The 27,105-nt window shown below is 45.2% G+C and overlaps 1 protein-coding gene across 3 annotated transcripts in view; it reads left to right on the top strand.

Moving 5' to 3' along the window:
• The window catches only part of APBA2 (amyloid beta precursor protein binding family A member 2), a 422,528-nt gene that overhangs the window by 354,157 nt on the left and 41,266 nt on the right, over positions 1-27,105 (top strand). For all 3 annotated transcript variants that reach the window (XM_029575805.1, XM_029575804.1, XM_029575806.1), the window contains 4 exons: positions 4,978-5,163; positions 23,246-23,425; positions 25,528-25,740; positions 26,441-26,560. In XM_029575805.1, the coding sequence (XP_029431665.1) occupies positions 4,978-5,163; positions 23,246-23,425; positions 25,528-25,740; positions 26,441-26,560 (699 nt within the window). The remainder of the gene's footprint in view (positions 1-4,977; positions 5,164-23,245; positions 23,426-25,527; positions 25,741-26,440; positions 26,561-27,105) is intronic.

The following is a 27,105-nucleotide window of genomic DNA, read 5'->3' on the forward strand; positions in this document are numbered from 1 at the left end:
GATAAAGAGCAGGTGTCTCTGTATGTAAGGAGTGGGGTTGCTGTGTGGGCATGCATGTGTGTGTGAAGGTGTTTGAGTGGATTGTATATTGGGGGAATTTGTGTCCGAGAGAGAGAGAGAGGTGAATGTACATGCAGTGGGGTGGTTTGTATGCATAGACGTGTGGGTGTGTTTGGGGGGGATGTTAGGGATGTGCTTTTGTTTCTGTTTTTTTGTTTTGATTAGTGTGCACTAATTTTTTTTTAGGATGGACTAAATGGGTTTTAGCAAGCACTAAAATAATTTGCTACATACTACAACATAATGAAAGAAAAAGAAATGAGAAAAAAAAACAAAATTTAAAAAGTATCTGGCTACACACCTCTAATAGGTGTGGGTGGGGGGAGGGGAGGGGAGAGGTGTTTATTGGGAAGTTTGGTGGGGAAGTAGCTTGAAAGCTGCTATCCTGCATCAGTCTGTGACCATTCCACAGATTCTAACTGCCTCTCATAGAAAAGCAATGGGGATTTTTTTGGGAAGGATTTCTTCTCCAAAAATACTGACCCAATGTTTCAGATTTTCAAACTTGTCCGAGTTATTGGCATTTTCTTCCAGTGAACCAAATTTGCAGGGTCATTCCTCAAAATGCGTTAGGCCCCAGACGTGTGCTAAATGGGTCTATTGCATGCAATAAATATCGTAATGCAAGTTATAAATGTATTATGCAAGTGGGGAGGAGTTAATACAAATTGGGGTCTTGTACCGCATTCACAGTAACATGGGATTTAACGTCAAAAATAACTACACCTTTTTTTGTGTGGTAAAGGGGAAGACTGTTTTTATTGTGTGCTCAATCACATCCATGAGAGAGCACTTTAATAGGGAGAGTAGGACTCTTTATATATCTAGTATGGTAGATGGGCACATTCAACTCAGGGTGGGTTGGAGAGGGGTGTCACATACACAGTCAGAGCAATTAACTGCACATTTGCATTCACTGAAGAATTTCTATCATTTGAATAGATGAGCTAGAGACTGCATTGTACAAATCAACTCATCTTGTTGTACCTTTCATTGATTCAAATGATAGAAATTCTTCAGTGATTGCAAATGTGCAGTTAATTGCTCTGACTGTATGTGACACCCCTCCCCAACCCACCCTGAGTTGAATGTCTCTCTCTCTCTATCTCCCCTCCCCCAAAAGGCAGCTGGTATATACATAAACCAAATAGCGCGCCACGTGCATAAATCAACACGTGCTGTGTAAAATGATGAATCACAAATTTGTGGAAATTGCCCGTGTGATGTGGTAGACAGGAAATTAACCTAACCATACCCATCTTTTTTTTTTTTTTTTAATCACAGGCGCTATTTCTGCTATATTTATAGCATTTTCATGCATCTAGCTGTTGGTGACTTTCCAGCGCTTCTTTAGAGAATTATTTTGCCCCCAGACAGACACATATCCCTTTCACATACTTATACTCCATACTTTCATATACAATACTCCATATGTTGGAAAGAATAAAAATGGGATTTACCATCTACTAACACTTTCGTGGTGAGTGCCCAGGTGACATGGGCTCTATAATTGGACTCCATAGTTATTTCTTCTTGAAGAGTTCAGTTCAGTCCTAATGATCCATAAGCAGAATTTGGCTGTCTAAGTTGAAGAACAGCTTCATCTAAGCAATGCAAACAGATTTGTAATTAAACACAACAACCTGCTTACTTTTTCTTTCAAGTTTCTTTTCTTTTTCTCTGCTGATAATATTAATATCTGGTTTTCTAAATTTTGGACGTACCGCAGACTTAAACCATTTGTCATCCTTGCTACTCATTTTTAAGCAATTTCAGTTTTGTAACTGATACACGCTTTAAAAAAAATGGTCAAGGTTTTGAAAATGTGAGTGGCCAAATGTCACTCCGAGCAGCAGCCGGTACTGGTGAAGCGGAGCGGGTCAATCACTCTGGCAAAATGCATAAAACCTATCCAGCATTCCTTCCCATATGGTACTTTATTTTAAACTGTGTGGAGGCTTTTAAACATTTTAAATGTTTTTCAGCATAATGGCATTTGTGCATTTTACAAAGGTAATTTTTTTTAACGTATCATTACTTGCACTGTAATACAAAGAAATTAAATATATGTTGCACATTTAATGATTTAATATGTATTCTGTATATTGCATGTATTGCATATATTTTATTTTATTGCACTATAATGAAATCTGTTGTTCGTGCTTGGCTACTAACAGTTGAAGTATGGAACAGTCACCCAACTGAAACCATGGAGGGAAAACCAGTATTGGAGTCGGGGCTGGTGCAAGGGTTTTAGATGCTCTTGGGTGAAACTTCAGTCCTGCCCCAAGAGCATTCCTTTTTCCTCTCTTCCCCACCTCAGTTCCAGGAGCATGCCTTTTCTTCTCTTCCCTCACCTCAACCTAGGCTGTGCTAAGAAAACAGCAATGAGCATTTTTTTTACCAGCTCCTGGGAGCATAGCCAACGGTTTCAGCACTCTTATAAACCCAGAGGTGAAGCTGGATCGTTCAGTCACAGGAGAGAGGCAGCAGACTTGAGGGAGGTCAAGGAAGCGGCAGGGTACACATTGCCCAGCTCTCACTGCTACAGCAGAGCTTGAGCTTCAATCAATGTCAGTACGATCCAGTCCTGCCACTGCTGCTCCCCAAAACTGTGACGCTCTCGGTGTCTGCCTAGTGCTTCCACTGGCCCTGATTGGAATCAAGGAAAGCATGGAACAAGCACAGAGGATCTTTAGCTGAGGATGGGTGGAAGCCAACAGAAAGTGGGAGACTGAATAGTTTCTGCGGTACTACAACAAGAAAGGAAAGCAAAAGACTAGATGGGCTTTGCAGTCATAAATTGTTTCCTTTATCAAAGACTTGGGCATGGAAGTCAGCCACCGTGATTATCCAGCAAATAGTATACATACCCATTTCGTTGGGCTTCATTATTTAAATGTTCATCTTTAAAGTGTAGTACATTGATGCAACATAGAAATGACAGAGGTCTGTAGTAATCAATGACACAAGGATCTGAATCAATACCAAATACAAACTCAAACAAAGCGCAGTTATCTAAAATGAAACAGTTCAGTAGAGAAAAGGACTTGGCAGCTGCAAATATTGGCAAATGAAATAAAACACACCCAAAGGAAATGAATTAGCATAAGTTAACTTGTAAGCTGTAGCTTCAATCATCAAGACTTCAATAAAAGAAATCAAGTGGCAATTTTCAAAACTGCCTGCATTGATGCAATTTCTGCAAGTACCTTTACCTTCAGCTTTGTACCAGTTTTTAAAAGGAAAGTATGCACTTCCCTTTAAAAATTGCTCTTAGAAATAGTACTCACTGAAATTTGCCCCTACTTTTGAAAATGTAATCTACATGTATTTTCCCTTCCCCAACCAAATTTCCCCTGGACTCACCTACTTTTTGCCCTGCTAAAAGTATGTGCATTGTTGATCCCTTCATGTACTTTTAGCAAGGAAAAGTCTAGGCAATTTTTCAGACAGAAAATTCACTCAAGTAAATCACTATTTATCCAGGTAAATATCTTCCGAAAATTGCCCTGCCCATTCTTTGGAGGGCAGCATAGCAGTTGCACAAAGCTAGTCAAATGGTACATGTTAAAAATAAAATTTGCATAGATTATGGAAGGACATTTTCCGAACATATTTGAAAACTGCAGTAGGAAAACAGTGGCACCTGTTGCTGAGAATACTGGTTTTATACCATTGTCTGTAGTTGCTGTTGTCCGTCTGTGAGGGTCTGTAGTATAATCTCCATTTTGGCTTAACATGCTGGGGCAGTACAGACTTCTCTCTATAGATAGCTGTTGCCCATATTAGGAACACAAAACAAAATTCCTCTTATCTCAAGAAAGGAGAAAAAAAACCTAGCTTGTCTCGCTCTAACTGGGTGCATATCCCTGTATGTCTGGGTGAGGTTAGCCCCCTTAGCCCACTGTTTTTAACCTCTGGGCTACTGTTACAGCCAAGCCCCTAGGGAAAACATTTTCCTTTTTCCTTTAGGTGAGGGTTTCAAGTCCATGCTGGGCTTAGTCCAGAAATCCCACTCCTCCCACCATGTGTTCCCACCATGTGTAATACCACGGGATGGCCCTTGGCTTGCCAGAGTACAGAGCAGTCTGGACTCCAGCGTTCTTCACAAAGAATCCTTTATTATTTTTACTACAAAAGCAGAAAAAGACCTTTTAAAGAAAATTTGTAATAATCAAACATAAGCAGTCCTGTATTCTCTTCGTGCTTCTCCTGTTTGGGATCTCTCTGTTCCCACTTGGGCCTGCTTTCTTATTTCCGCTGCTAAGGAAAACACCCTGGGATCAGATTCCCTTCTGGGTTGTGCCTTAATGTGGACTGGGCCAGATTCCTGGAGCTGGTAAAAGTGTTATAAGGGTCTTTCCTGTATACTCCTTCACAATGATATTTTGCCATTACACTATAATGTGCTGAAGAATTAAAATATACCTGTAAGCCATATAACTTCATTAATACTTGAATATTTTTGTCATAGCAAATTTTAGTCACTTAGTAAATGTAAGCTGCAGCCATGGGAAAATGAGATTCAAATCAAATTATGTTTAATTAGTGGACTATTATAAAAGAATGATAGTGTAAGGAAAAGTTTATATGGAATTACACATAACTGGGCAATATTCAGTAGCCCACATAGTTGCAAAGTACTTTTGTATCTGTGGATCTTATAGCCAGTTTTCCAAGGGAAACACAGATAGTTTCCCTTTAAAAATTTGCCAGCAAGGTATACGAACACAAAAGTACCCTCATATTTTGCATCTGCTTTATCTGTGGGTGGTGGAATATTTAGATAGGCATTTCTGTGCATGTTATTTACTCTTCTGGCCTAAACATAAGTTTATTTTCTGGATCCCCTTTGAGAGTTGTTCTCAATGCACACAAAGTACCATTTATTTGATCATGTTTTGTTTCCCTTAGGAGACCATGATGGACCATGCTTTGCGCACAATCTCATATATTGCTGACATTGGTAATATTGTTGTTTTAATGGCAAGGCGACGGATGCCAAGGTCTGCATCCCAGGACTGTATTGAAACTACACCTGGTGCCCAAGAGGGAAAAAAACAGTACAAGATGATTTGCCATGTTTTTGAATCAGAGGATGTAAGTATATTAACACTTTTATAATGTGCCAGTGCTTAATAGTAGAATTTTTATCAACTGTATTATAATCAAAGAGGACAATTAATTCCACTTATTTAGGGATTTCATCTGTTTTGCCTGCAAAGGCTTGTAGACCATTTGTCGTGATCTCCTAATAATATTTTTCCCCTATGAAGAATAAAAGTCCTCATTTTTGGATGAAGGATTCTTTCTGGTCATAGTACTCATGTTATGATATTATAAGCTTCAGTCATGCAAAATGTGTCCATACCAGAGCAAAACTGAAGTCATAGTTTAATTTTCATAAACAAGTCAATGGAGTGGAATATGTATCAGTACCAAAGGAAATAAGTTCTTGATTTTATGATATAAAATGTGTTCATTTCTGAAATCTAAAAAATTTGACATATATCAAAGAGTGGATGTTTGAATGAACCCAGGTAGAGAGTCCATCAAGCTAGGTTGAGAGAACATTGCACAAATCCAGGGCCGGTGCAAGGGTATTAGGCGCCCTAGGCGAAACGTCAGCTATGCCGCCCCCCCCCCCCCCCCCGCCTCCACACACAATTAACTTACATTGTGCATTAATGAAAATAACGAAGTCTGTATTTATAACAGAACACTTATTTGACATTTTTATGCCATGTAAACCATTGAGATGATTTGTGTTATCGACGGTATAGAAACTTTTATAAATAAATAAATAAAATAAACATAAACCAAAGCTATACTTGTTGCTCAAACAAAAAAAGCAGACACATCACATAATATTAAATAATTAAAATGGCAGTCAATCAAGAAAAATAAACTTAAAAAGCCATCTTTACTTACCCCCTCCAGCAGCTCTCTTACTCCTCTTCCATGCAGGCTGTAGCACACACCAGAAGCAGCAGTAGAAGCTAAGCTCTATACTCATGGTCCTCTTCCTTAGTGCCCATGACTCTCACACACACCCCATATCAGTCATGCCCCCATGACCAGTTTCTGTCTCTCACACACCAATCATCTCCCAAACAGTCTTTGACAAACACACCAGTCACCTTCCTGAACAGTTTCTCTCATGCCATACACACACAGGCTTCCCACTCCCGTGTTCCACTTACATATATGGGCTTCTCACTCTCATAATCACTTTCTCTTTCTCACACACACTCACCAGTCTCTCACTCTCATGCTTGTTCTCTCCACATGCACAGGCTTCTCATTCCCATAATCACTTTCTTTCTCTCACACACATACACAAACACACACACCAGTCACCTGATCTCTCTCATGCATACACACACACAGGCTTCCCACTCCCATGTTCTCTTTCAGATATACAGGATTCTCACTCCCATGCTGTATCTCACACACTCCCAGCTTTCTCACTCCCATGCTCACTCTTCACATGCACAGGCTTCTCATTCCCATAATCACTTTCTCTCTGTTACACACACACACACACACATACACCAGTCTCTCTCTCATTTCCATGCTCGCTCTCCAGGTGCACAGGCTTCTCATTCCCTGAATCACATTCTCTCTCTCTCACATTCACATACACACCAGTCACACCGTCACCTTACCAACCAGTCTCTCTCTCATACATGCACACACACACAGGCTTCCCACTCCCATGCTCTCTCTCACATAATCAGGCTTCTCACTCCAATGCTTTCTTTCACATACACCCCCACAACACCAGGCTTCTTACTCCCATGCTTCTCACATACTCAGAGTTCTCACTTCCATGCTTTTTCTCTCTTTCACACACACACACACACACACACATCAGTCACATCCCTGACTGTCTCACACTCTCACACATCAGTCATCTCCTTGAGCAGTCACTTTCATTGTCTCTCACATATACACATACATCAGCTCTCTGACCAGTTTCTCTCAATCACACACACATGCTCTCGATCAAATACATTCTCTCACTTACACACAGGCTCTCAATCACACACACATTCTCTCAATCACACACAGGCAGGCTGGCTGCTTCTCTCTCTCTCTCTCACTCACTTCCTCCCCCCCCCCCCCAGCACAAATGGTAGCTGCAATAGCCTCCTCCTCCAGCCCCCGCAGGCCAAAAAGGAAGAATCCCATCGGCCGCGGGAGGTTCATGCTGCTGACTCCTTTCCCGATTACTGGCTGCTTCAATTGCTCGGGGGCCGATGCTGCTGTCACCGCTATTTTTTTCATGCGGCACGGTCTTTCTCCTTCCCGCGCATCACTTCCTGTTCCGGGTCAGGGGGGGGGCGGGAGGAAGAAAAGGGCAGCCGCGGATGCCACAGCTTTTTTTTTTTTGCACCGCTGCCGTTCCCGCTGGGCTTGAACGTGCTGATAGCCCGGCGGCAACGGCAGTAGGGAAGAAAGAGCAGCGGGAGGGACCGGGAGCACGCGAACCGCTGGGGGAGGTCAGATGGGTCTTTTGGGGTGGGCTGCCGGCAGCGGCTCTTTTATTTTTATCGGGGGGGGGGGGCGGCAGCTTAATGCAGCTCTCTTAATTTTACCGGGGCAGTGCCGCCCCCGGGAAGCTGGCGCCCTAGGCGACCGCCTAGTTCGCCTAGTGCTTCCGCCGGCCCTGCACAAATCTCATCTTTGGGTAAGTTTCCTCACTCCAAAGATCATACAGTCTCCACAAGAGAGCACTGTTCTATTCGTATGTCTCACTCTGAATGTCAAAGTGGCCCCTAACCCTGATTTGCATCGCATCATGCATTATGGTGCTTTCGCATGTGTTAAAGGTGTTTTCGCATGCGTTAAAGGTGCTCAACGCATGCGAAAATGCCATATAGCACTTTGATAAATGACCCCCATAACTAATCAGCAGCTTTTTGAAAACTGACCTCTAAGTGCTTGAGAAACCAATATAGAGCCAGAAAACAGTAATGGCAAAACTCCAACAAAACTATGAAAAGTCTACAATTCTAAGGAATGTTTGTAAATTTCCAGTATATGGGTCACTGTTCCCTCTAAGCTGTGCACATGTGTGTGTGCAAACAGGCCCTGATTTTGAAAAGCATTTTCATGCGTAAAACTGGGTTTTGCACATGTAAATGTACTTTACCCATGTAAGTGGCCTTTTGAAAATTGCTGCAATATGTCATTGAATTCTCCATAGGATTTACTCATGTAAGTGCAATTTATGCGCGTAAATGGCTTTTGAAAATTGCTAGAATAGTATGTTACATTTACGCGTGTAACTGCTTTGAAAATTCATCTGACAGGTTGTGAACAATGTGCACACAGCAAAACATAGTGGGGCAGATTTTAAAAGTCCTACGTGTGTAAATCCAGCTGGATTTATGCGCGCAGGAGGGTTACGTGTGCCAAGCCTATTTTGCATAGGTCTGGCGACGCATGCAAGCGCCGGGACGCGCATATGCCCTGGGGCTTGAAAAAAGGGGCGGGGCATGGGAGGGGCGGGAGCATGGCCAGAGGCCTTTGTAGGGCCTCTAGGCCAAGGGATCGCACACTGGCACTTGGCCGGTGTGCGCAACCTACACCTGCCTGGAGGCAGGTGCAACTCGAAAAATAAAGGTCAGGGGGGGTTTTAGGTAGGGCTGGGGGTGCAGGTTAGGTAGGGGAAGGGAGGGGAAGGTGGGGGGGAAGGAAAGTTCCCTCTGAGGCCGCTCCGATTTCGGAGCGGCCTCAGAGGGAACAGGGGAAAGCCATCAGGGCTCCCCTAGGGCTCGGCACGCGCAAGGTGCATAAGTGTGCACCCCCTTGCATGCGCCGACCCCGGATTTTATAACATGCGTGCGGCCTGTCAAAAATTAGAAGGAACATTGAGCTGGGTGATAATGTACTTTATACATTAAGATACAAATCCCTAAAATTTAAATACTAAGCTGTGTCTTCAGAGGGTTTTATGCATTTTTTTCTGTACTGTTCTCAAGCCTCTGTACATTTGGTTTGTGTCCAGAACTGTTGGTGAGATATGAGCTGAGCTGAGAAAGATCTGACAGATGGGTAGGTGTTATGATTTCCTTCGCTAAGGTCAGCCAAGGTTCATTCATCAAGCTGATTAATTCTTGTCCTTTTAAGAATAAATTATTTATAGAAGTTTATTGACTTGGTCCAAGCTTACTTTATTGTAGAATGCAGCTTGTTTAGGCTTGTCAGAGGAAAACGCAAAAATCTAAATCAAACATGACAGCCTCTGTGTCTAGTCATTTAACCTCATTAGTATTCTGAGGATAAGGGAGAACAACACAAAGAAAAGCCAGTGAGAACAGACTGAAGGGTACTTGTAATAATAGTGAGGTCAATATTCAAAAGGTCTGTCAGTGTAACTGTTGGAGCTGTCTGAACAAAACCTGTAATTTGAATATTTACCCTCATTCTCTGGCTAAATTTTGTATGCACATTTGTTGAATGCACAAAATTTACCCAGGTAAAAAGAGGCATGACTGAGGGCATTCCTAGGGTTTCATTTTGTTCAGAAAGTATTGATATCCAGTGCTACTAGGACAGCATTAACCAAGTATAAGATAATGATTAATGATTAAGAAATGGAAACAAGGGCCCCTAAAATTAACTCCATGTCCAAACCAATATAGAGCACAATGGTACCAACCTCATGTACTTGTACACCCTGCCTCCTATATTTTTATATGTCATGTTTACCTGAATCGAAAGCAAGTCAGAAAAACCCTATATTCTCCTTTTTTGATATATGATGGATTTACTGCTTGGTTAGAAGTAATGATGTGCTGTTTAATTTAGTGAGCACTAAATCATGATAATGCACTACATGGGTTTTAACATGTAATTACAATATTTAAAGCTCACTAAAATGAAACAGAAAATGAAAAATATAACAAAACAAAATGAAACAATAATACGTTTTTGGTTGCATACTCCTAGTCAAAATAAAAGGGTTAATTTTTAAAAGTGTCTAAATGCAAGCTACTTGTTATCAGTGAAGCATTTGGGAGTAGGGGAAGGGAATGTATTAACTGGTGAGTTTTTATACTTAAAATAGACATTGTGATGTAACAAGTGTACATAGAGCTAAAATGCCATCTAGTGGAAATGAAATCGCTTCCCAGAAAGTTATTGACATTAAAAATAAGGAGATCATGAACATTTAATGATGCCTAGTTTCCTTCTTTGGTACAGAAATTTTGTACAAAATTATGACAACCTATGTGAATTTTTGTGTAAAATGTACATTACTACACATTAGAGACAGGTTTTTCACCATAAGACTCAAGATAAGAATTAGTTGATGACTAAAGGCCTTAAACCAGGACTTATCCACAATGAATAAGCATGAGATAAATTAGAGATTCAGTATATACAGATTTATTTATTTTAGTTATTAATTTGTTTATATACTGCATTAATCAAATATATAGTACTATGCAGTTTACATAAATACATAAATCATCAAATATCACAAATCTAAAAACAACCATACTAAAATACATTAAAATAAATAAAAAACCACTTATAATACAAATATTGAAATAAATCTATTTCCATATGTTTTGTAAATCCTCTTTATCTCATCTGCATCATTAAACACTATCAAAAGCTTATGAAAATAAAAATAAACTTTGAGCTGCTTACAATAGATCTTAATGTCACTAATAACACAAAATCTTTGTGTAAGAAATTCCATAAAAGTGGGTCTGATAGAAAAGGCCTAAGAGTGTGTTCTGACTAACCGATGTTCTTTTATTGAAGGAATTGTATGTTGCGGTCCCGGGCCGGCCCCGGGAGCGCCGCCTACCTCGCCGGGCGTCTGGGCCCGCTCTGCCCTCCCCGGGCCTCCAGGGACCCTTGCCGCCGCTCCCCCGCCGCTGGCGCACCTCGCCCAGGCCTGCACCTCCTTCTGCCACCACACTCCCGCTCCAGCGGAGCAGCCGGTGTCTCGCCGCGGCTGGCTCCGCCCCCTAGGCACACGCACGCGTCCTGGCTGCAAATTTAAAGGGCCAAGCGCGGGGAACTTGGTTCCTCCCTCGGGTGACGTCAGAGGCTGCTGGGTTACTTAAGTCCCTGCTCTCAGGGCCTTGCAACGAGGTTCCCAGGTGTTCCTGTCTTCAGTTGCTGCGTTCCTGTGTCGTCTGATCTCCGCTTGGCTTTTGACTTTGGATTGGCTTCTGGTATCCTCTGGCTTTCGACTCTGGACTGGCTTACGGCGACTCTCTGGCTTTCGACTCTGGACTGGCTTACGGTGACTCTCTGGCTTCCAACCTCGGACTGGCGTACGGTGATCCCTTGGCTCCTGGCTCTGGACTGGCAAGCGACGATCCTCTGGTGCTCAACCTTGGACTCCGTCTGACTCGGCCCCCGCGGGCCCTCCTAAGTCCCAGCGGCCGGGTTCCTACGGGCTCCTCCTGGGGGGACTCCGGCTTCCAGGGTGAATCTCCTAAGTCCCAGCAGCCGGACTCCTACGAGCTCCTCTCGGGGGAGGATCGGCTTCCAGGGCGAAGATCTTCACACCACCGCGCCAGTTCCACTGTCCCCTTCTTCCTTGCCAAAGCCCTTGGTCGCATAGGGCTCTTCGTGGTACCTTCTGCCAGCCATCCTCGGGCCTGCATCTGCCGCCTCCCGGTCGGAACCACTGCTGCAAACCCTGACTGCAGCTCTTCCATCGGTTCTAATCGGCCCAGGGGTCCACGAAGCCAACAGATTGCAAGGCCATGGACCCGGCGGACCTTGCTGGACTCAAGGCCATTCCGGGCATAGCCCAGAAGCTACAGCAGCAACAGATCTGCCTCGACACCTTGATGTCGACTGTTCAACACCTGGCGGATCGCGTGGAGGGGGCTTCCGCAGCCGCCTCTGTGGCATCTTCGTCTCAGGCCAGTATGGGTTCCACCGCTCCTGTACAGATGCCTGCACCAGCCCGGTACTCAGGAGATCCGAAGTCGTGCCGAGGATTTCTCAATCAATGCTATATCCGTTTTGACCTGCTGCCCGCGCAATTTCCCACGGATCGAGTCAAGACGACGTATATCATTTCCCTCCTTGATGAAAGACCTTTGGCCTGGGCTTCGTCCCTCTGGGAACGTCAGGACTTCCGGCTGAACAACCTAGTGCAGTTTGTCAAGTCTTTTCGGAGAGACTTTGATGAACCGTCTCGCGCCTCCACAGCCGCCTCGGAACTGCTCCAGCTGAGACAGGGGAACCGGCCTCTGGAAGAATACGCGATGGAGTTCCAGACCCTCGCCTCTGAGCTGGCCTGGGGTGAAGACAGTCTGCATGGAATTTTCCTGGAAGGGCTTTCACCACGGCTCCAGGATGAACTTGCGGCTCGGGACCTTCCTGACGATCTTCAAGAATTGATTGAGCTGGCCGGGCGAGTCGATCGACGCATCCAGCGTCTCTTCTGTGAGCGAAGACCCACGCCGGGACAGACCAGTCGCAGGACCACTCTGCCTCATACCCGACCTTCCCCGCCTGCTGCCGCGACCGCCTCGGCAGAAGAGCCCATGCAATTGGGAAGGGGCCCCCTGTCTTCTGAAGAGCGGAGATGCCGTCGCACTCAAGGACTGTGTCTCTACTGCGGGAGCAAGGGACATTTCCTGGCCCGCTGTACCGAGCGTCCGGGAAACGCCCGAACCTAGAGTCTAGCGGGGAGTTGACTCTAGGCAATATTTCTCCCAACTCCCCATGTACCGTACCGGTACGACTTTGTCTGCCTGAGGGAGGATTTGACACCTTAGCCCTGCTAGACTCTGGGTCCGGGGGGAATTTTATCCTCCAAGAACTGGTGCAGCAGCTCCAGCTCGAGGTCCTGCCTCAGGAACCGCCCGTGCGTGTCTCTTCTATCCAGGGGATTCCACTTCCGGGTACCATCGCTACTCGCACAAGCCCTCTGAAGCTTCAGGTCGGAGCCCTGCATAGGGAGGAGATCTCCTTTCTCATTCTCGAAAAGTCTATCCATCCAGTTGTCCTGGGTCTACCCTGGCTCAGGGAACACTCGCCAGTGATCGATTGGGCCTCGCTTCAGATTACGTCCTGGGGTTCGGCGTGTTTCCATCGTTGCCTTCCCGCTCGTCTTTTGCAAATGCTACCTCTCCTCACGACCCCCTTGACGGTTCCACCACAGTATCACGACTTCAGGGACGTCTTTTCCAAGGAGAAAGCCGAATTACTCCCGGAGCACCGACCCTTTGATTGCGCTATCAATCTGCTGCCAGGGACCACTCCACCCCGTGGGAGGGTCTACCCACTGTCCCTGCCAGAAACTCAGGCTATGTCGGCCTATATAAAGGAGAACTTAGAACGGGGTTTCATCAGACCATCTAACTCCCCAGCTGGGGCCGGGTTCTTTTTTGTAGGGAAGAAGGATGGGTCCCTTCGCCCCTGTATTGATTACCGGGGTCTGAACCAAATCACTCGTCGTGACCGCTACCCGTTGCCCTTGATTCCAGAGCTCCTGGATCGTCTGCAAGGGGCCCGAGTGTTCACCAAGCTGGACCTCAGAGGGGCGTACAATCTCGTACGGATCCGCCCGGGAGATGAGTGGAAGACCGCCTTTAACACCAGGGACGGTCACTACGAGTACCTTGTCATGCCATTTGGCCTCTGTAATGCCCCGGCAGTGTTCCAAAATCTGATGAACGAGGTCCTTCGTGACCTCCTATATACCTTGGTCATTGTGTATCTGGACGACGTCTTGATATATTCCCAAGACCTAGCGACGCACCGTCAACACGTACGTCAAGTTCTGCTGAAACTACGGGAGAACCGGTTGTATGCCAAACTGGAGAAGTGCCAATTTGAACAAGAATCACTGCCTTTCCTGGGCTACATCGTCTCCTCTACTGGCTTCCGCATGGACCTGGATAAAGTAACCGCCATCAAGAACTGGCCGCAACCCTTGGGAGTGAAAGCGATCCAGCGCTTTTTAGGCTTCGCCAATTTCTACCGCCAGTTTATTCCGCACTACTCCAGCCTGGTGGCTCCCCTGACAGCCCTCACTCGTAAGGGTGCGGATGCGCGAAGGTGGCCTCCCACCACTGTACAGGCCTTCCAGGATCTCAAGGAGGCCTTTCTGCAGGACACTTGTCTCCGCCATCCTGATCCTCAGCGCCAGTTCATCATAGAGGTGGATGCTTCAAACATAGCGGTGGGGGCTGTGCTGCTCCAGACCACCAAGAATGGCAAGTCCTGGCCATGCTCTTACTTCTCCCGCAAGTTTTCGCCCGCAGAGAGAAATTACGGCATTGGCGACAAAGAATTGCTGGCCATTAAGTTAGCCTTCGAGGAGTGGCGCCAGTGGCTGGAGGGAGCTCAGCATCCAATCATGGTGTACACTGACCACAAAAATCTGGAATACCTGTCCTGCGCCCAGAGGCTCAATCCCCGGCAGGCACGCTGGTCTCTTTTTTTTAGTCGATTCGACTTCTCTCTTCATTACCGACCCGCGGCCAAAAACACTAGGGCTGATGCCCTCTCTCGTGCCACGGAAGTTGAGGATGCTTTGGAAGCTCCCCAATACATTCTGGACCCGGCCAAGGTTCAACTGGTGGCCACAGACCTAGGACCAGCTGGGAAGACGGTAGTTCCAGCTCGTTCGAGAAGGAGGGTCCTAGCGTGGGCGCACGACTCTCTGACGGCTGGTCACCCAGGTATTGCCCGGACTCTTGAGCTTCTAACAGAGTTCTATTGGTGGCCACGGGTCAAGGAAGATGTCCGGCACTACGTCCAATCGTGTCCCACGTGCGCACAGCAGAAACCACTACCGGGCCGTCCCTGGGGCCTGCTCCAGCCGCTTCCTATTCCCACAGAACCATGGTCACACATTTCCACAGATTTCATCGTGGAACTGCCTCCGTCAGAGGGTAAAACTGTAATTTGGGTCACGGTTGACCGGTTTTCAAAAATGGCCCACTTTGTGCCTCTTGCCAAGCTGCCCACGGCTCCAGAACTGGCCAACCTATTCGTCCATCATATTTTTCGATTACACGGACTGCCCTCGCACATTACCTCGGACCGGGGCCCTCAATTCACAGCCAAGTACTGGAGGGCACTGTGTAGGAAATTCGGGATACAATTGGATTTCACCACAGCATTTCACCCTCAGAGCAACGGACAAGTGGAACGGACTAACCGCACCCTGAAAACCTTCCTTCGAGCCTTTGTAGGAGACCTCCAAGACAATTGGGCCTCTCTCATACCATGGGCTGAGTTTTCTTACAATCGCCACAAACACTCCGCCACGTTACAACCTCCCTTCCAGATGGTCTATGGGAGGGTTCCCAAGCCACCGCTACCATTAGCTCTACAGGTCTCTTCTCCAGCGGCGCAACTGACGGCCAGCCAGCTCCGCCACCTCTGGCACACCACCCAGGAGAAACTTGGTAGGACCGCAGCCCGCTTCAAGCAGTACGTGGATCGGTCTCGACGGGCCGCTCCGGTCTTCTTACCCGGATCTAGAGTGTGGTTGAGCACCAAACACCTTCAATTGCAGACTCCCTCCATGAGATTGGCGCCCCGTTATATTGGACCCTTTCCGGTGGCCGAACGTATTGGGGCAGTGTCCTATAGGCTACGACTGCCTTCGACCCTCAAGATCCATGATGTCTTCCATGTGTCTTTACTGAAGCCAATGGTTCTCTCCCGATTTCGGGCTCCTCCGCCAGAGCCCACGGATATCTCATCAGACCAGGGAGCGACATACACAGTGAAAGAAGTGTTGGATGTCCGTTGTCGCCGCCATCGGTGGGAATACCTTCTGTCGTGGGAGGGATATGGCCCAGAAGAGAATTCCTGGGAACCCTCTTCACATATCCTGGATAAGGACCTTCTTCGCCAGTTCCATTCCGGGCACCTGGACAAGCTGCGGCCTCCCGGGAGGGGGTGTAGGAGGGGGGGTACTGTTGCGGTCCCGGGCCGGCCCCGGGAGCGCCGCCTACCTCGCCGGGCATCCAGGCCCGCTCTGCCCTCCCCGGGCCTCCAGGGACCCTTGCCGCCGCTCCCCCGCTGCTGGCGCACCTCGCCCGGGCCTGCACCTCCTTCTGCCGCCACGCTTCCGCTCCGGCGGAGCAGCCGGCGTCTCGCCGCGGCTGGCTCCGCCCCCTAGGCGCACGCGCGCGTCCTGGCTGCAAATTTAAAGGGCCAAGCGCGGGGGAACTTGGTTCCTCCCTCGGGTGACGTCAGAGGCTGCTGGGCTACTTAAGCCCTGCAGTCCCTGCTCTCAGGGCCTTGCAACGAGGTTCCCAGGTGTTCCTGTCTTCAGTTGCTGCGTTCCTGTGTCGTCTGATCTCCGCTTGGCTTTTGACTTTGGATTGGCTTCTGGTATTCTCTGGCTTTCGACTCTGGACTGGCTTACGGCGACTCTCTAGCTTTCGACTCTGGACTGGCTTACGGTGACTCTCTGGCTTTCAACCTCGGACTGGCGTATGGTGATCCCTTGGCTCCTGGCTCTGGACTGGCAAGCGACGATTCTCTGGTACACGGCTCTGGACTGGCAAGCGACGATCCTCTGGCGCTCGACCTTGGACTCCGTCTGACTCGGCCCCCGCGGGCCCTCCTAAGTCCCAGCAGCCGGGTTCCTACGGGCTCCTCCTGGGGGGACTCCGGCTTCCAGGGTGAATCTCCTAAGTCCCAGCGGCCGGACTCCTACGAGCTCCTCTCGGGGGAGGATCAGCTTCCAGGGCGAAGATCTTCACACCACCGCGCCAGTTCCACCGTCCCCTTCTTCCTTGCCAAAGCCCTTGGTCGCATAGGGCTCTTCGTGGTACCTTCCGCCAGCCATCCTCGGGCCTGCATCTGCCGCCTCCCGGTCGGAACCACTGCTGCGAACCCTGACTGCAGCTATTCCATCGGTTCCAATCGGCCCAAGGGTCCACGAAGCCAACATTGTAAGCAAAAAATCATGTTGTGATCTTAAATTTCTAATTGGAGAATACCTTGGTAATAGCTCAGACAAATAAGAAGGGCCCATGCCAGAGATAGCCTTAAAGAAAAATTCTAGAATTTTGAATAGGTTTTCAGTTGTCCAATCAACAAAGAATTACTATAACCAATCATTTATATTATATATTGTCAGTCACTGACAATATATAATATAAATGTCCTAATAAGCATAACTTGAAACCACCAGCTTGGGTTATTTTTCGAATATGAGAATCAAGTCAAGATAAAAACCTAAGTTCCATGCTAAGTTCACAAAAGGGATAGAGATCCCATCGATGTCTATGGCTGTTCATCTTGGAGAAGAGACGGCTGAGGTGGGATATGATAGAGGTCTTTAAGATCATGAGAGGTCTTGAACGAGTAGATGTGAATCGGTTATTTACACTTTTGAATAATAGAAGGACTAGGGGGCATTCCATGAAGTTAGCAAGTAGCACATTTAAGACTAATTGGAGAAAATTCTTTTTCACTCAATGCACAATAAAGCTCTGGAATTTGTTGCCAGAGGATGTGGTTAGTGCAGTTAGTGTAGCTGGGTTCAAAAATGGTTTGGATAAGTTCTTGGATGAGAAGTCCATTAACGGCTATTAATCAAGTTTACTTAGGGAATAGCCACTGCTATTAATTGCATCAGTAGCATGGGATCTTCTTAGTGTTTGAGTAATTGCCAGGTTCTTGTGGCCTGGTTTGGCCTCTGTTGGAAACAGGATGCTGGGCTTGATGGACCCTTGGTCTGACCCAGCTTGGCAATTTCTTATGTTGAAGGTGAAGGAGTTTGTAATATCCAAATGGCCTCCTTTTTAGAAAAATTCAAAACTTACAGGGTCATTCATCAAAGTGCATTATGGCGTTAACGCCCACAATAACGCCATAATGCATGTGATAGTTATCGCAGCGCAAATGCAAATTTGGCAAATGTATTTAAAGACATGGGATTGGGGAGGGGTTTGGGCAGGATAAATAAAACAAGGGGTATTATCTCACTGTAGCAAACATACACTATTGCATGTTTTTAACGCCGGAAATAACTACACCTTTTTTCTGGCGTTAAACTGTGTGATATGCCCGAAACGTCCGTAATGCAATTTGTGATAAATATTGCAAACTCCGTTTCGGGCATTTTAGGGAAAGGGGAGAGGGAGTAGAGTGTGGAGAGAGAGAGAGAGCCTCTGGGGTAGTACACATAGTAGTCAATTATTTATACTGCTATAGGAGGGCCAGCTAGTAACTTGAGGTGAGGTTTTGATGATGGTGTAGGGTTTTGGGGCCAGTTTTACATGCAGAGTGAGACGTATGAACAGCACAGTACACCCCAGTGAAGATTTGATGTCATGTGGAGTGAGGAAAGTCACACAAAGATGAGATTTCTACATGTTCTCTCATCCTAGCTTGATGGACTTTCTACCAGAGTATAATAATACTTGGTACCAACCATACAACTCATGCATATTCATTGTGCATATCTAAAAATCTGAATGACTGTAGAGACAACAGGACAAATTTGGGAAAGCCTCCCTTATCCAATGAGTGTGGTACAGGCAAGGAGGAAGATCTAGGCAAGGCAGGTGGCTTAACTCACTGAGGGCTCCTTGAGGCTGGAAGGCTGTGCCGCAGTGATAGTCAGGCTGGCAGCAACAGATGGCTCCGATGGCTGGAAGTAGAACTTGTTAGAGGTTTCTGCTGGTAGGGAAGCATAATTGCAACTGTCAACAGGGATAGATGAGACTGCGTGGCAAGCAAAATCCTAAGAGTTCCCCCTCTTTAAGACTCCCCTCTTCCTGGGGCCCACTTTCCATGGGGACTATGGCTGGGTAGACAAGGCAAGGCTTGACTAAAAGTCTGGACATCTAAATTAGCATGTAGTGGCTAGAACAGCATCCTCTGTTGGACAGTCTGGCTCTGGAAGCATGCCCTCTGTTGGGCAGTCTGGCTCTGGAAGCATGCCCTCTGCTGGGCAGTCTGGTTCTGGAAGAGTGCCCTCTGCTGGGTAGTCAGGCTGCCTAGGTAAGAGGACTGCTGACTCAGGGTGTCCAAAAAGCAGAACCACTGGCACAGGGTGACTGGAGCATAAGGCCACTGGCTCAAGATCCTTGGAAAACTGGACCACTGGCATTGGGTGAGTGGAGAGTTGAACTACTGGCATGGTAGATTGGGGCTGCTCCCAGAGCAGCAAGACTGAACTGGGGCTCCTCCCGGAGTGGCACAGCTAAACTGGGGCTCCTCCCAGAGTGGCATGGCTGGACTGGAATCCTCCTGGACTAGAATGGCTGAACTAGGCTCCTCCCAGAGCAGCATGGCCAAGTTGGGCTCTTCCTAGAGTGACCTGATTGGCCTGAGCTCCTCTTGGAGTGGCAAGGCTGAACTGGGCTCCCTCAAATTTGGCAGAGGGCTAGCCAAAGCAGACTCCCTCTAGAACAAGACTGTGGCTACAAATTCTGACTGGAAATGCTCAGCTGGAATGGATTGCACTTGTTAAAATTGGTACATTACACTGGACTATTCTTCCCAGAATGGATCATCTGGACTGGAGTCCTCCAAAGGTTGAGTTAGAACTACAGCTGCTGGATTGAGCTAATCTTGAGGCAGAGGCTTTAACAGTGTTCTCACTTTGCTCACTGGTTGACAAGAAATACTGGAGGTTCCTGGAGACAGAACAGAGACTTGTTACCTTGGACTTCCAGGAGATATGTGTTTAATATATCTGTGCTGGGAGCTTCTTCAGCAGCCATCATGCAGGCAGCCCCTATCAGCTTCTCTGGGAAAATCTCTGTGAGTTGAGACAATGATTTGGAAACAAAATTATGTGAGACTTTTTAAATTCCAGACTGCTTTGGCTAGACCTGGGAGCCATGTTGGCTGTGGCAGGTAAGGTTTTGGGACTCCATTGGTGGTTGTTGTAAGTGTGCCCCTGGAATTGTTTGGGAAGGCTCTGACTTTCAGTGCTGCAACTGATGCTGGGTTTGCATTAATGGGAGAAGAATTTAATTTAGTCAGACAGGCTAGATATTTCAAAGGGTCAGTACACATCTTAGTTTTCTCAAGGTCTGGGCTGTGCTTTTGCTTGAGAGGTTGCAACAGAACAGTGTTTACTTTTACGCACTTGGTGAATTTTAAAAGTCTGGCATGCACCAAAATTGGGAGATGCATGCACATGTAGGTCTTACACGCACCCGCTGTATTTTAAAAGCCACATACATGCGCACATATCTCCCGCTGTGTGCACATCTCACGCAGAATAAAAGGGGGTGTGTTTGGGTGGGGCATGGGCATTCTGGACAGTGGCCAAGAGATGTGAGCGCGCCCAGATCTAGTGCCGCTTAACTTTAGTTCTGTTATGGAGGAGGTGTAACTTTAAAAAAAACCCAAAAAACATTTCTGAGGGGTTTAAAGGGTCTGGGGTAACTGGGGGAAGTGCAGGCTAAAGAACTAGTCTGGACTAACAGGTGGATGAACTGGCAATGGTGTGGACACGCGCTTGTTATAAAATTTCCCAACTTGTACGGTTCATATCCTGATGTGCATGGTTGTGTGTGCCCAGTTGCATGCACGCTTACATGCACCTATGCTATTTTAGAACATACATGCAAATTTGCGCATATGTTTTTATTTGTCATACTTGATGTTTTTATCATTTTTTGTTTTTATTATTTTTACCATGATTTGTAATTACTATTTATTGTTCATTTAATGTTTTTGATATTTCTTTTATTGATTATGAATGTTTTAGTGTAAACCACCTATAACATTGATAGGCGATATATACATTTTAAATAAATAAATATAAAATAGCTGGTTCCTGGGTATATCCCAATGCACATGCAGCAATGGAATCCCATACACCCCTTTTGAAAGTTACTGTTTTACATACGAAAAATCTATTGACAATTCAATAGCATATATTGTTGCAAGTTTCAAAAGTCCACTTATGCGCATAAAGGACCGGATTTTAAAAGCTCTATGCGGGTAAATCGCCTTACGTGCGCTGGGCCTATTTTCAAAAGGCCCAGTGACACGCGTAAAGCCCTGGGACGCATCTAAGTCCCGGGGCTTTACTAAAGGGGCGGGGTGGTGGCGGGGCCAGAGGCCTCCAACACAGTGGCCATTTGCCGCTGTGTCGGAGGATCATGTGCCAGCAGGCTGCTGGCGTGTGCAACCTGCGCCTGCCTCCAGGCAGGCGCAAAAGGTTTGTTAAGAATTTTGGGGGAGTTTAGAGTAGGGCTGGGGGGGAAAGGTTATTTATTTATTTTATTTATTTTTAATTTTTATATACCGAAGTTCTAGTAGGGACTACAAATCACTCCGGTTTACATAAAACGAAGAACTGCTCAACAGATAGCGGAGCTTTACATGGAACCGTATTAGGTTCCATGTAAAGTAGGTTAGGGGAACAGGGGGAAGGTTAGGTTAGGGGGAAGGGAACGGGGGAAGCCCATGGGTGTCTGTGCATGCAAGATGCACTAGTGTGCACCCCCTTGTGCGCACTGAGCCCCAATTTTATAACTTGCACGTGCCTGCACGCGCAAGTTATAAAATCGGGCATTCATGTGTGCGAGCCGGGTACCATGCATACGTGTATGTTCGTGCATACATCTGAAAATCTACCCCAAAGTGCATTTAAGTGTGTAAATTCTTTTGAAAATTAAGTCCCAAGGTCTTTACCATGTATTTAAGACCCTCTCCCAAATTCTGGAAACCTCTTTGCACTACATTGACAACGTATAATTCCTAAATAGATTATATCATCAATTTTAGAATATCTACATTCTTCCTTGATTCACTTTCAATCTAATTTGCATTTCTGCTAGATGAGGATTCTGGAAGACATTTTTAGTGCCACTCACAATATTTCTCCAAGTTAATGCAGAAGATTTTATTTAGAGATCATTTGATTATGCTTTGAGAATTTTGCATGCATTTGAGTGCCTTCCTTCATCTCAAACTTCAGATTCCATTTCCAGAGAATTACAATTTTCCATTGCAGTAAAGTCATTTTGTATGGGTATCATTTGGAGGATGGGTGTCTGTGTCACTGATTTTACTTGACCAGAACACATTGTAATACATTTCTTCCTGAGTTTTTAAAATTTCTTTTGGAGTTGGGGAAGATTTTATTGATGTTATATAATGAGGAGAGCTCTTTTAATTTCAGCCAATTCCTTCTTAGTTGAGAATTCTTTTCTTCATGCAAACAACTGGACATAGATAGGGCAAGCTCTAAGTCTCCAGATGGACTGCCTTATGACTAATGCAGCACAATTGTTACATTGAATGTTAGACATGATGCTACAGGTATTTTATTTCAAAATCAATTATGATTTAAAAAATACCTTTAATTTACATTTAAAAGAATACTAGTCCTATGCTTAGAAAGAATATATAAAGAAAACAGTCTTTGGAAGTGGTTTTCACTCCTAGTCCCAATGGAGGCAGCATGTATGCAAATTTATCTCATGCATAATAATCAGGAGTATCCTGAACACCCAACCTCTTGATAGTTCTTGAGGGCTAGGAGTGGTGTATGGATTGGCTAAGAGGGATTTTAAGTGGCAAGGCCCTTCAGATGAGATTAATTTGGTTGGGTATAATCCCAAAGCTTTTTTTCAAAATTACAACAGGTAAAGTAGCCAGAAATTTCCAAATTTATAAGCAACATTTCAATTATTGGGGTATAAATTCTGTTCTGGTTTCAGGGAATAAAATATTAAGAATCATTGTCTTCCTACAGTTTTCAGTGCCTTTAATTATTTTAGGAGGATTTGCAGTTCTGGATATTTTTGATCCACTTTCCCCTTTACCTCTCCTGATGATTTCTTGGGTGGAGGCAATGTCAAATGGGATGGGAGGGGAATTGCTCTCATGCTGAAATCTTTACTGTTGTTATGTGGTCAGCTTGGATCCCTGAAGCTACACAGGTGTCTCTCCCAGTACCTGCTAACATTACATGTCTTTTACTGAGGCTCAAGTATAAGACCCTCTTATTTTCATGGTGCACTGCTACAGTCAAGGTGAATGTAAATGCTGTCTGGATGCCTCATTTCTGTAAACTCTGCTTTTTGTTGCATTTTAGTATTTTCTGAGCAGACATTGTAGCTTTTGAAGTTCTCTTCCTGTATGAAAGGTGTGACCCCGATGAAGGCTACCTCTGATATCTTGCAGTAGCTTTTCAGAATCCTGTATAGGTTTTTGATTACAATCTCCTTTTATTTTGCAGGCACAGCTGATAGCTCAGTCCATTGGGCAGGCTTTTAGTGTGGCCTACCAGGAATTTTTAAGAGCCAATGGAATTAACCCTGAAGATCTCAGTCAGAAAGACTACAGTGACATAATTAATACTCAAGAAATGTATAATGATGACCTGATACATTTCTCTAACTCAGAGAACTGTAAAGAGGTACAATAATCACATTATTTTATCTAGGGTTTAAATCAAGAAAAGATACAGTACCTTAATAATTAATATATATGTTTTTTGTTTCCAAATGCTTGAGCCTGTCTGGAAGAAATGTTTATTTTAGCAGTAGCATTACATTTTACTACAGTGTTGAGGAATAACTTGCATGAACACCAAGATCATTTCTGTCAGAAAGATGACATATTGCATGAGTTTTATCTGCCATGCAGCACCTTTAAGCAGGTTCTCTTTCTATTTTGAAACACAGATTCACTCGGTATAATGGTATATTAGCTTTAGTTTCAGCTAAGTAAAATCCTTTAGGCTCATCCTTGTTCCTTTGTTTGTTAAATCTGCATTTCTGATCATTTCTGATAGAATGGTGGTGTCTTTTTCTATAACATACTTTTCTGCAAAAGTCAGTTTTCTCACTTTGCAATTATTTTCTTGTATAGACTAGACTTTTGTAGTTGGTCTTGGTGCAAAATATTGTATGCTCAATGCAAAACACTTATTTTACCTCCTTCTCATAGATAGGCGAGCCTCAGACCAATCTAATGTGTCTCAGTCTCAGTTTATACCTCTAGGTTTTACCCTTTATGAGGAGGCCACGCTATACTGTGTGTTGAATGTAAAATGAAACACCAATTTGTTTATTATGTGTGGTCATTTCACCGCCTTACATGAATAAAGGAGCAAATCTTAGACATATACAGAGTCTATAAATGTCTTCTTCACATTCTTTATCATTTTTCTTCCTCTTTGTTTATATTTTTAGCTTGAAAATGCCTTTGAAAATGGGGTAAAACCAGGCATTTTTCATTAATATCTGCAATTACTATTTCTCTTTATGCTTTTGGCAGGCTTTCATTGCTTTTCTCTGCAGCATGTTGGATTTCTCTCATTTTTAGTAACTGCCCCTTCTTCCTACAGCACCAAAACAGAATTCCTGGAGTAAATAACTCTTCAACACAAAAACAAACAATCATTTTCTTAGAAAATATTTTCTGTCAGTCCTAGTTTTGTTGACTGGGTTTTTTGCCCAGGAGAAGTTTATTTTACTACAAATAATTAAACTGGCAAATAATCTGCTGGCTTGGCTTCATGCAGAATTCTACAATAGCCATTGGAAGATGGGTCCTATTTTATAGTAGAGGCCTTGTATTTGTGCCTGCTGCATGATGCCCTCATTTTGTAGCCATAGGGGCGGAGTTTCAAAGGGTTACGCATGTAACCCCGAAAACCCACTCCTGCGTGAGCCGAGCCTATTTTGCATAGGCTCGGCGATGAGCGCAAGCCCCAGGACGCGTGTATGTTCTGGGGCTTGAGAAAAGGGGCGGGGCGTGGCCAGAAGCCTCCAAAGGCCTGCTAGGCCAGGGAATCACGCGCCGGCACTTGGCCAGCGCATGCAACCTACGCCTGCCCAGAGGCAGGCGCAACTTAAATAATAAAGGTGGGGGGAATTTAGGTAGGGCTGGGGGGTGGGTTAGATAGGGGAAGGGAGGGGAAGGTGCAGGAGGGCGATAGGAAAGTTCCCTCCGAGGCCGCTCCGATTTCGGAGCGGCCTCGGAGGGAACGGGGAAAGCCATTGGGGCTCCCCTAGGGCTCGGCGCGTGCAAGGTGCACAAGTGTGCACCCCCTTGTGCGCGCCGACCCCGGATTTTATAACATGCACGCGGCTGCGCACGCATGTTATAAAATCGGGCGTAGATTTGTGCACGACGGGTTGCGCGCACAAATCTACGCCCGCACGTAGGTTAGAAAATCTGGCCCATAATGTTTGTGAAATGTACATTTAGGAGCAGCAGAGGAAGAGGAAAAGAAAAGGCTTCAAAAACACTTACTGTAGAGCCAGCTGAAAGGTTATTATCACAGCAATCAATTGCAACAAAACACTTCAAAAAATGTATTGGAGATGTTCCAAATTACTATCAGATTATATGAAATCCCAGTGACTTTTAGCATGAAATAGCCAGGCAGGTTCTGAGATTTTGTTTTCAGTGAATACTACGAGCAAGAATCCACAAGTTTACTGCAGAGTTGTAAAATACAAAACAACAAGGTGGGAGCTAGCTAGATGTATTTCTTTTTTGCATTTGCAGCTGCAGCTTGAAAAACATAAGGGCGAAATTCTGGGCGTGGTGATTGTGGAATCAGGCTGGGGCTCCATTCTGCCAACTGTCATCCTGGCTAATATGATGAACGGAGGGCCCGCAGCCCGCTCAGGGAAGCTCAGCATTGGAGACCAGATCATGTCAATCAATGGGACAAGTTTAGTCGGTCTTCCTCTTGCAACATGCCAAGGGATCATCAAGGTGCCTAACATTTCAGATAAAGATATGCGTTGTTTTGCAGCTGGGAAAAACTTTCGAATTTTGGGTTGAACAGGAATATTTCTGTGTAAAACATTTTTTTTCCCATTTTTGACCTTTGTTTATCTAAAACTACTGAACACAAAAGTAGGAAAATTAAATAGCATTATGACATCATCTAAGTATTGGCATAAACAACTGAACACAAGTTGTAGGAATAAATAGCATTGTGACATGTTCTGAGCTCTGTGTGCAATACAGCAGACATGGGATCTTGTAAACTCGGTAAATTGTGGCAGTGAGTAACTTTTACTGTTAGATTCCTCTTATTCGCCAAAAATCTGCATTGTGGAGAATTTAATAGTTTAGCTTCTAGGGAAAAATACATAGGATCTAAAGAACCTAAATCTGAAGTTTAAGAGCAAGATTATGTCAATGGTTTGTCTCACCCACTATAGGTGTCAATTAATTAATCTGTGCTGAAATTATCATACTCTCTCCATACCCTGCTGCGCAATCCTTCATGTCCTTCCTCTACTTTGTATCCTCCTCCTGACCACCTGCTCCAACTTCATGCATCTCACAAAGTGGACTCGTCCTGGAAAGCTCATGCCTGTAAGGTGCCACCAGCATGGTTATCCCTCTGTGCTGTCAGGAATTGGTGAAATGTATTCTGGTAATATGTACCACTGTACTTTTTCAGGCTCTGAAGAACCAAACACAAGTTAAGCTGAACATTGTCAGTTGCCCGCCCGTCACGACTGTTCTGATAAAACGACCCGATCTGAAATACCAGCTAGGATTCAGCGTACAGAATGGAATTGTAAGTAAAATACTTTGGTGGTTGCATTATGGTGAAGGGGTTCAATTTCGTGACCCCCCCTGAAGTACGAACGAGCAACTGAACATCCTCCGACTAATCATGCCAGCAGTGAAACGCACAGCCATCTTGAACATACTAATATTTGCAATGCAAATGATACGTAATGCGTAGTGACGCAGTAGCGCACTAACTTTTAGCGTAACGTAACGTAACTCCATTTTGGAATAATACTTTGTATTGTATTAATACGAATGCCGATGTAAAATGTCTAACACGTCAATTAAATGACGAAACAATAGTCTGATCATAAGCTACACCTACTAGAGGACCACGCTAGCTAATGCTTGTTCAGCAATTTGTGAAATGTTTGTTCAGCAAAAACCAGAACGCATGTGTGAAAGATAAGAGTTGTAAAGTGCATAAAAGTTTGCTCCGAAGGGGGCGTGGCATGCAGTTGTACTGAGCCTTTGTCTTAGCTGCATCTTGCTGGCAATAAAAGTCTATCTTTACGGATCAGTTGTCTGGACCTCCTTACTGACTAAAAA

This window comes from Rhinatrema bivittatum, chromosome 13 (assembly GCF_901001135.1).
Source record: "Rhinatrema bivittatum chromosome 13, aRhiBiv1.1, whole genome shotgun sequence".
Classification (NCBI taxonomy): Eukaryota; Metazoa; Chordata; class Amphibia; order Gymnophiona; family Rhinatrematidae; genus Rhinatrema; species Rhinatrema bivittatum.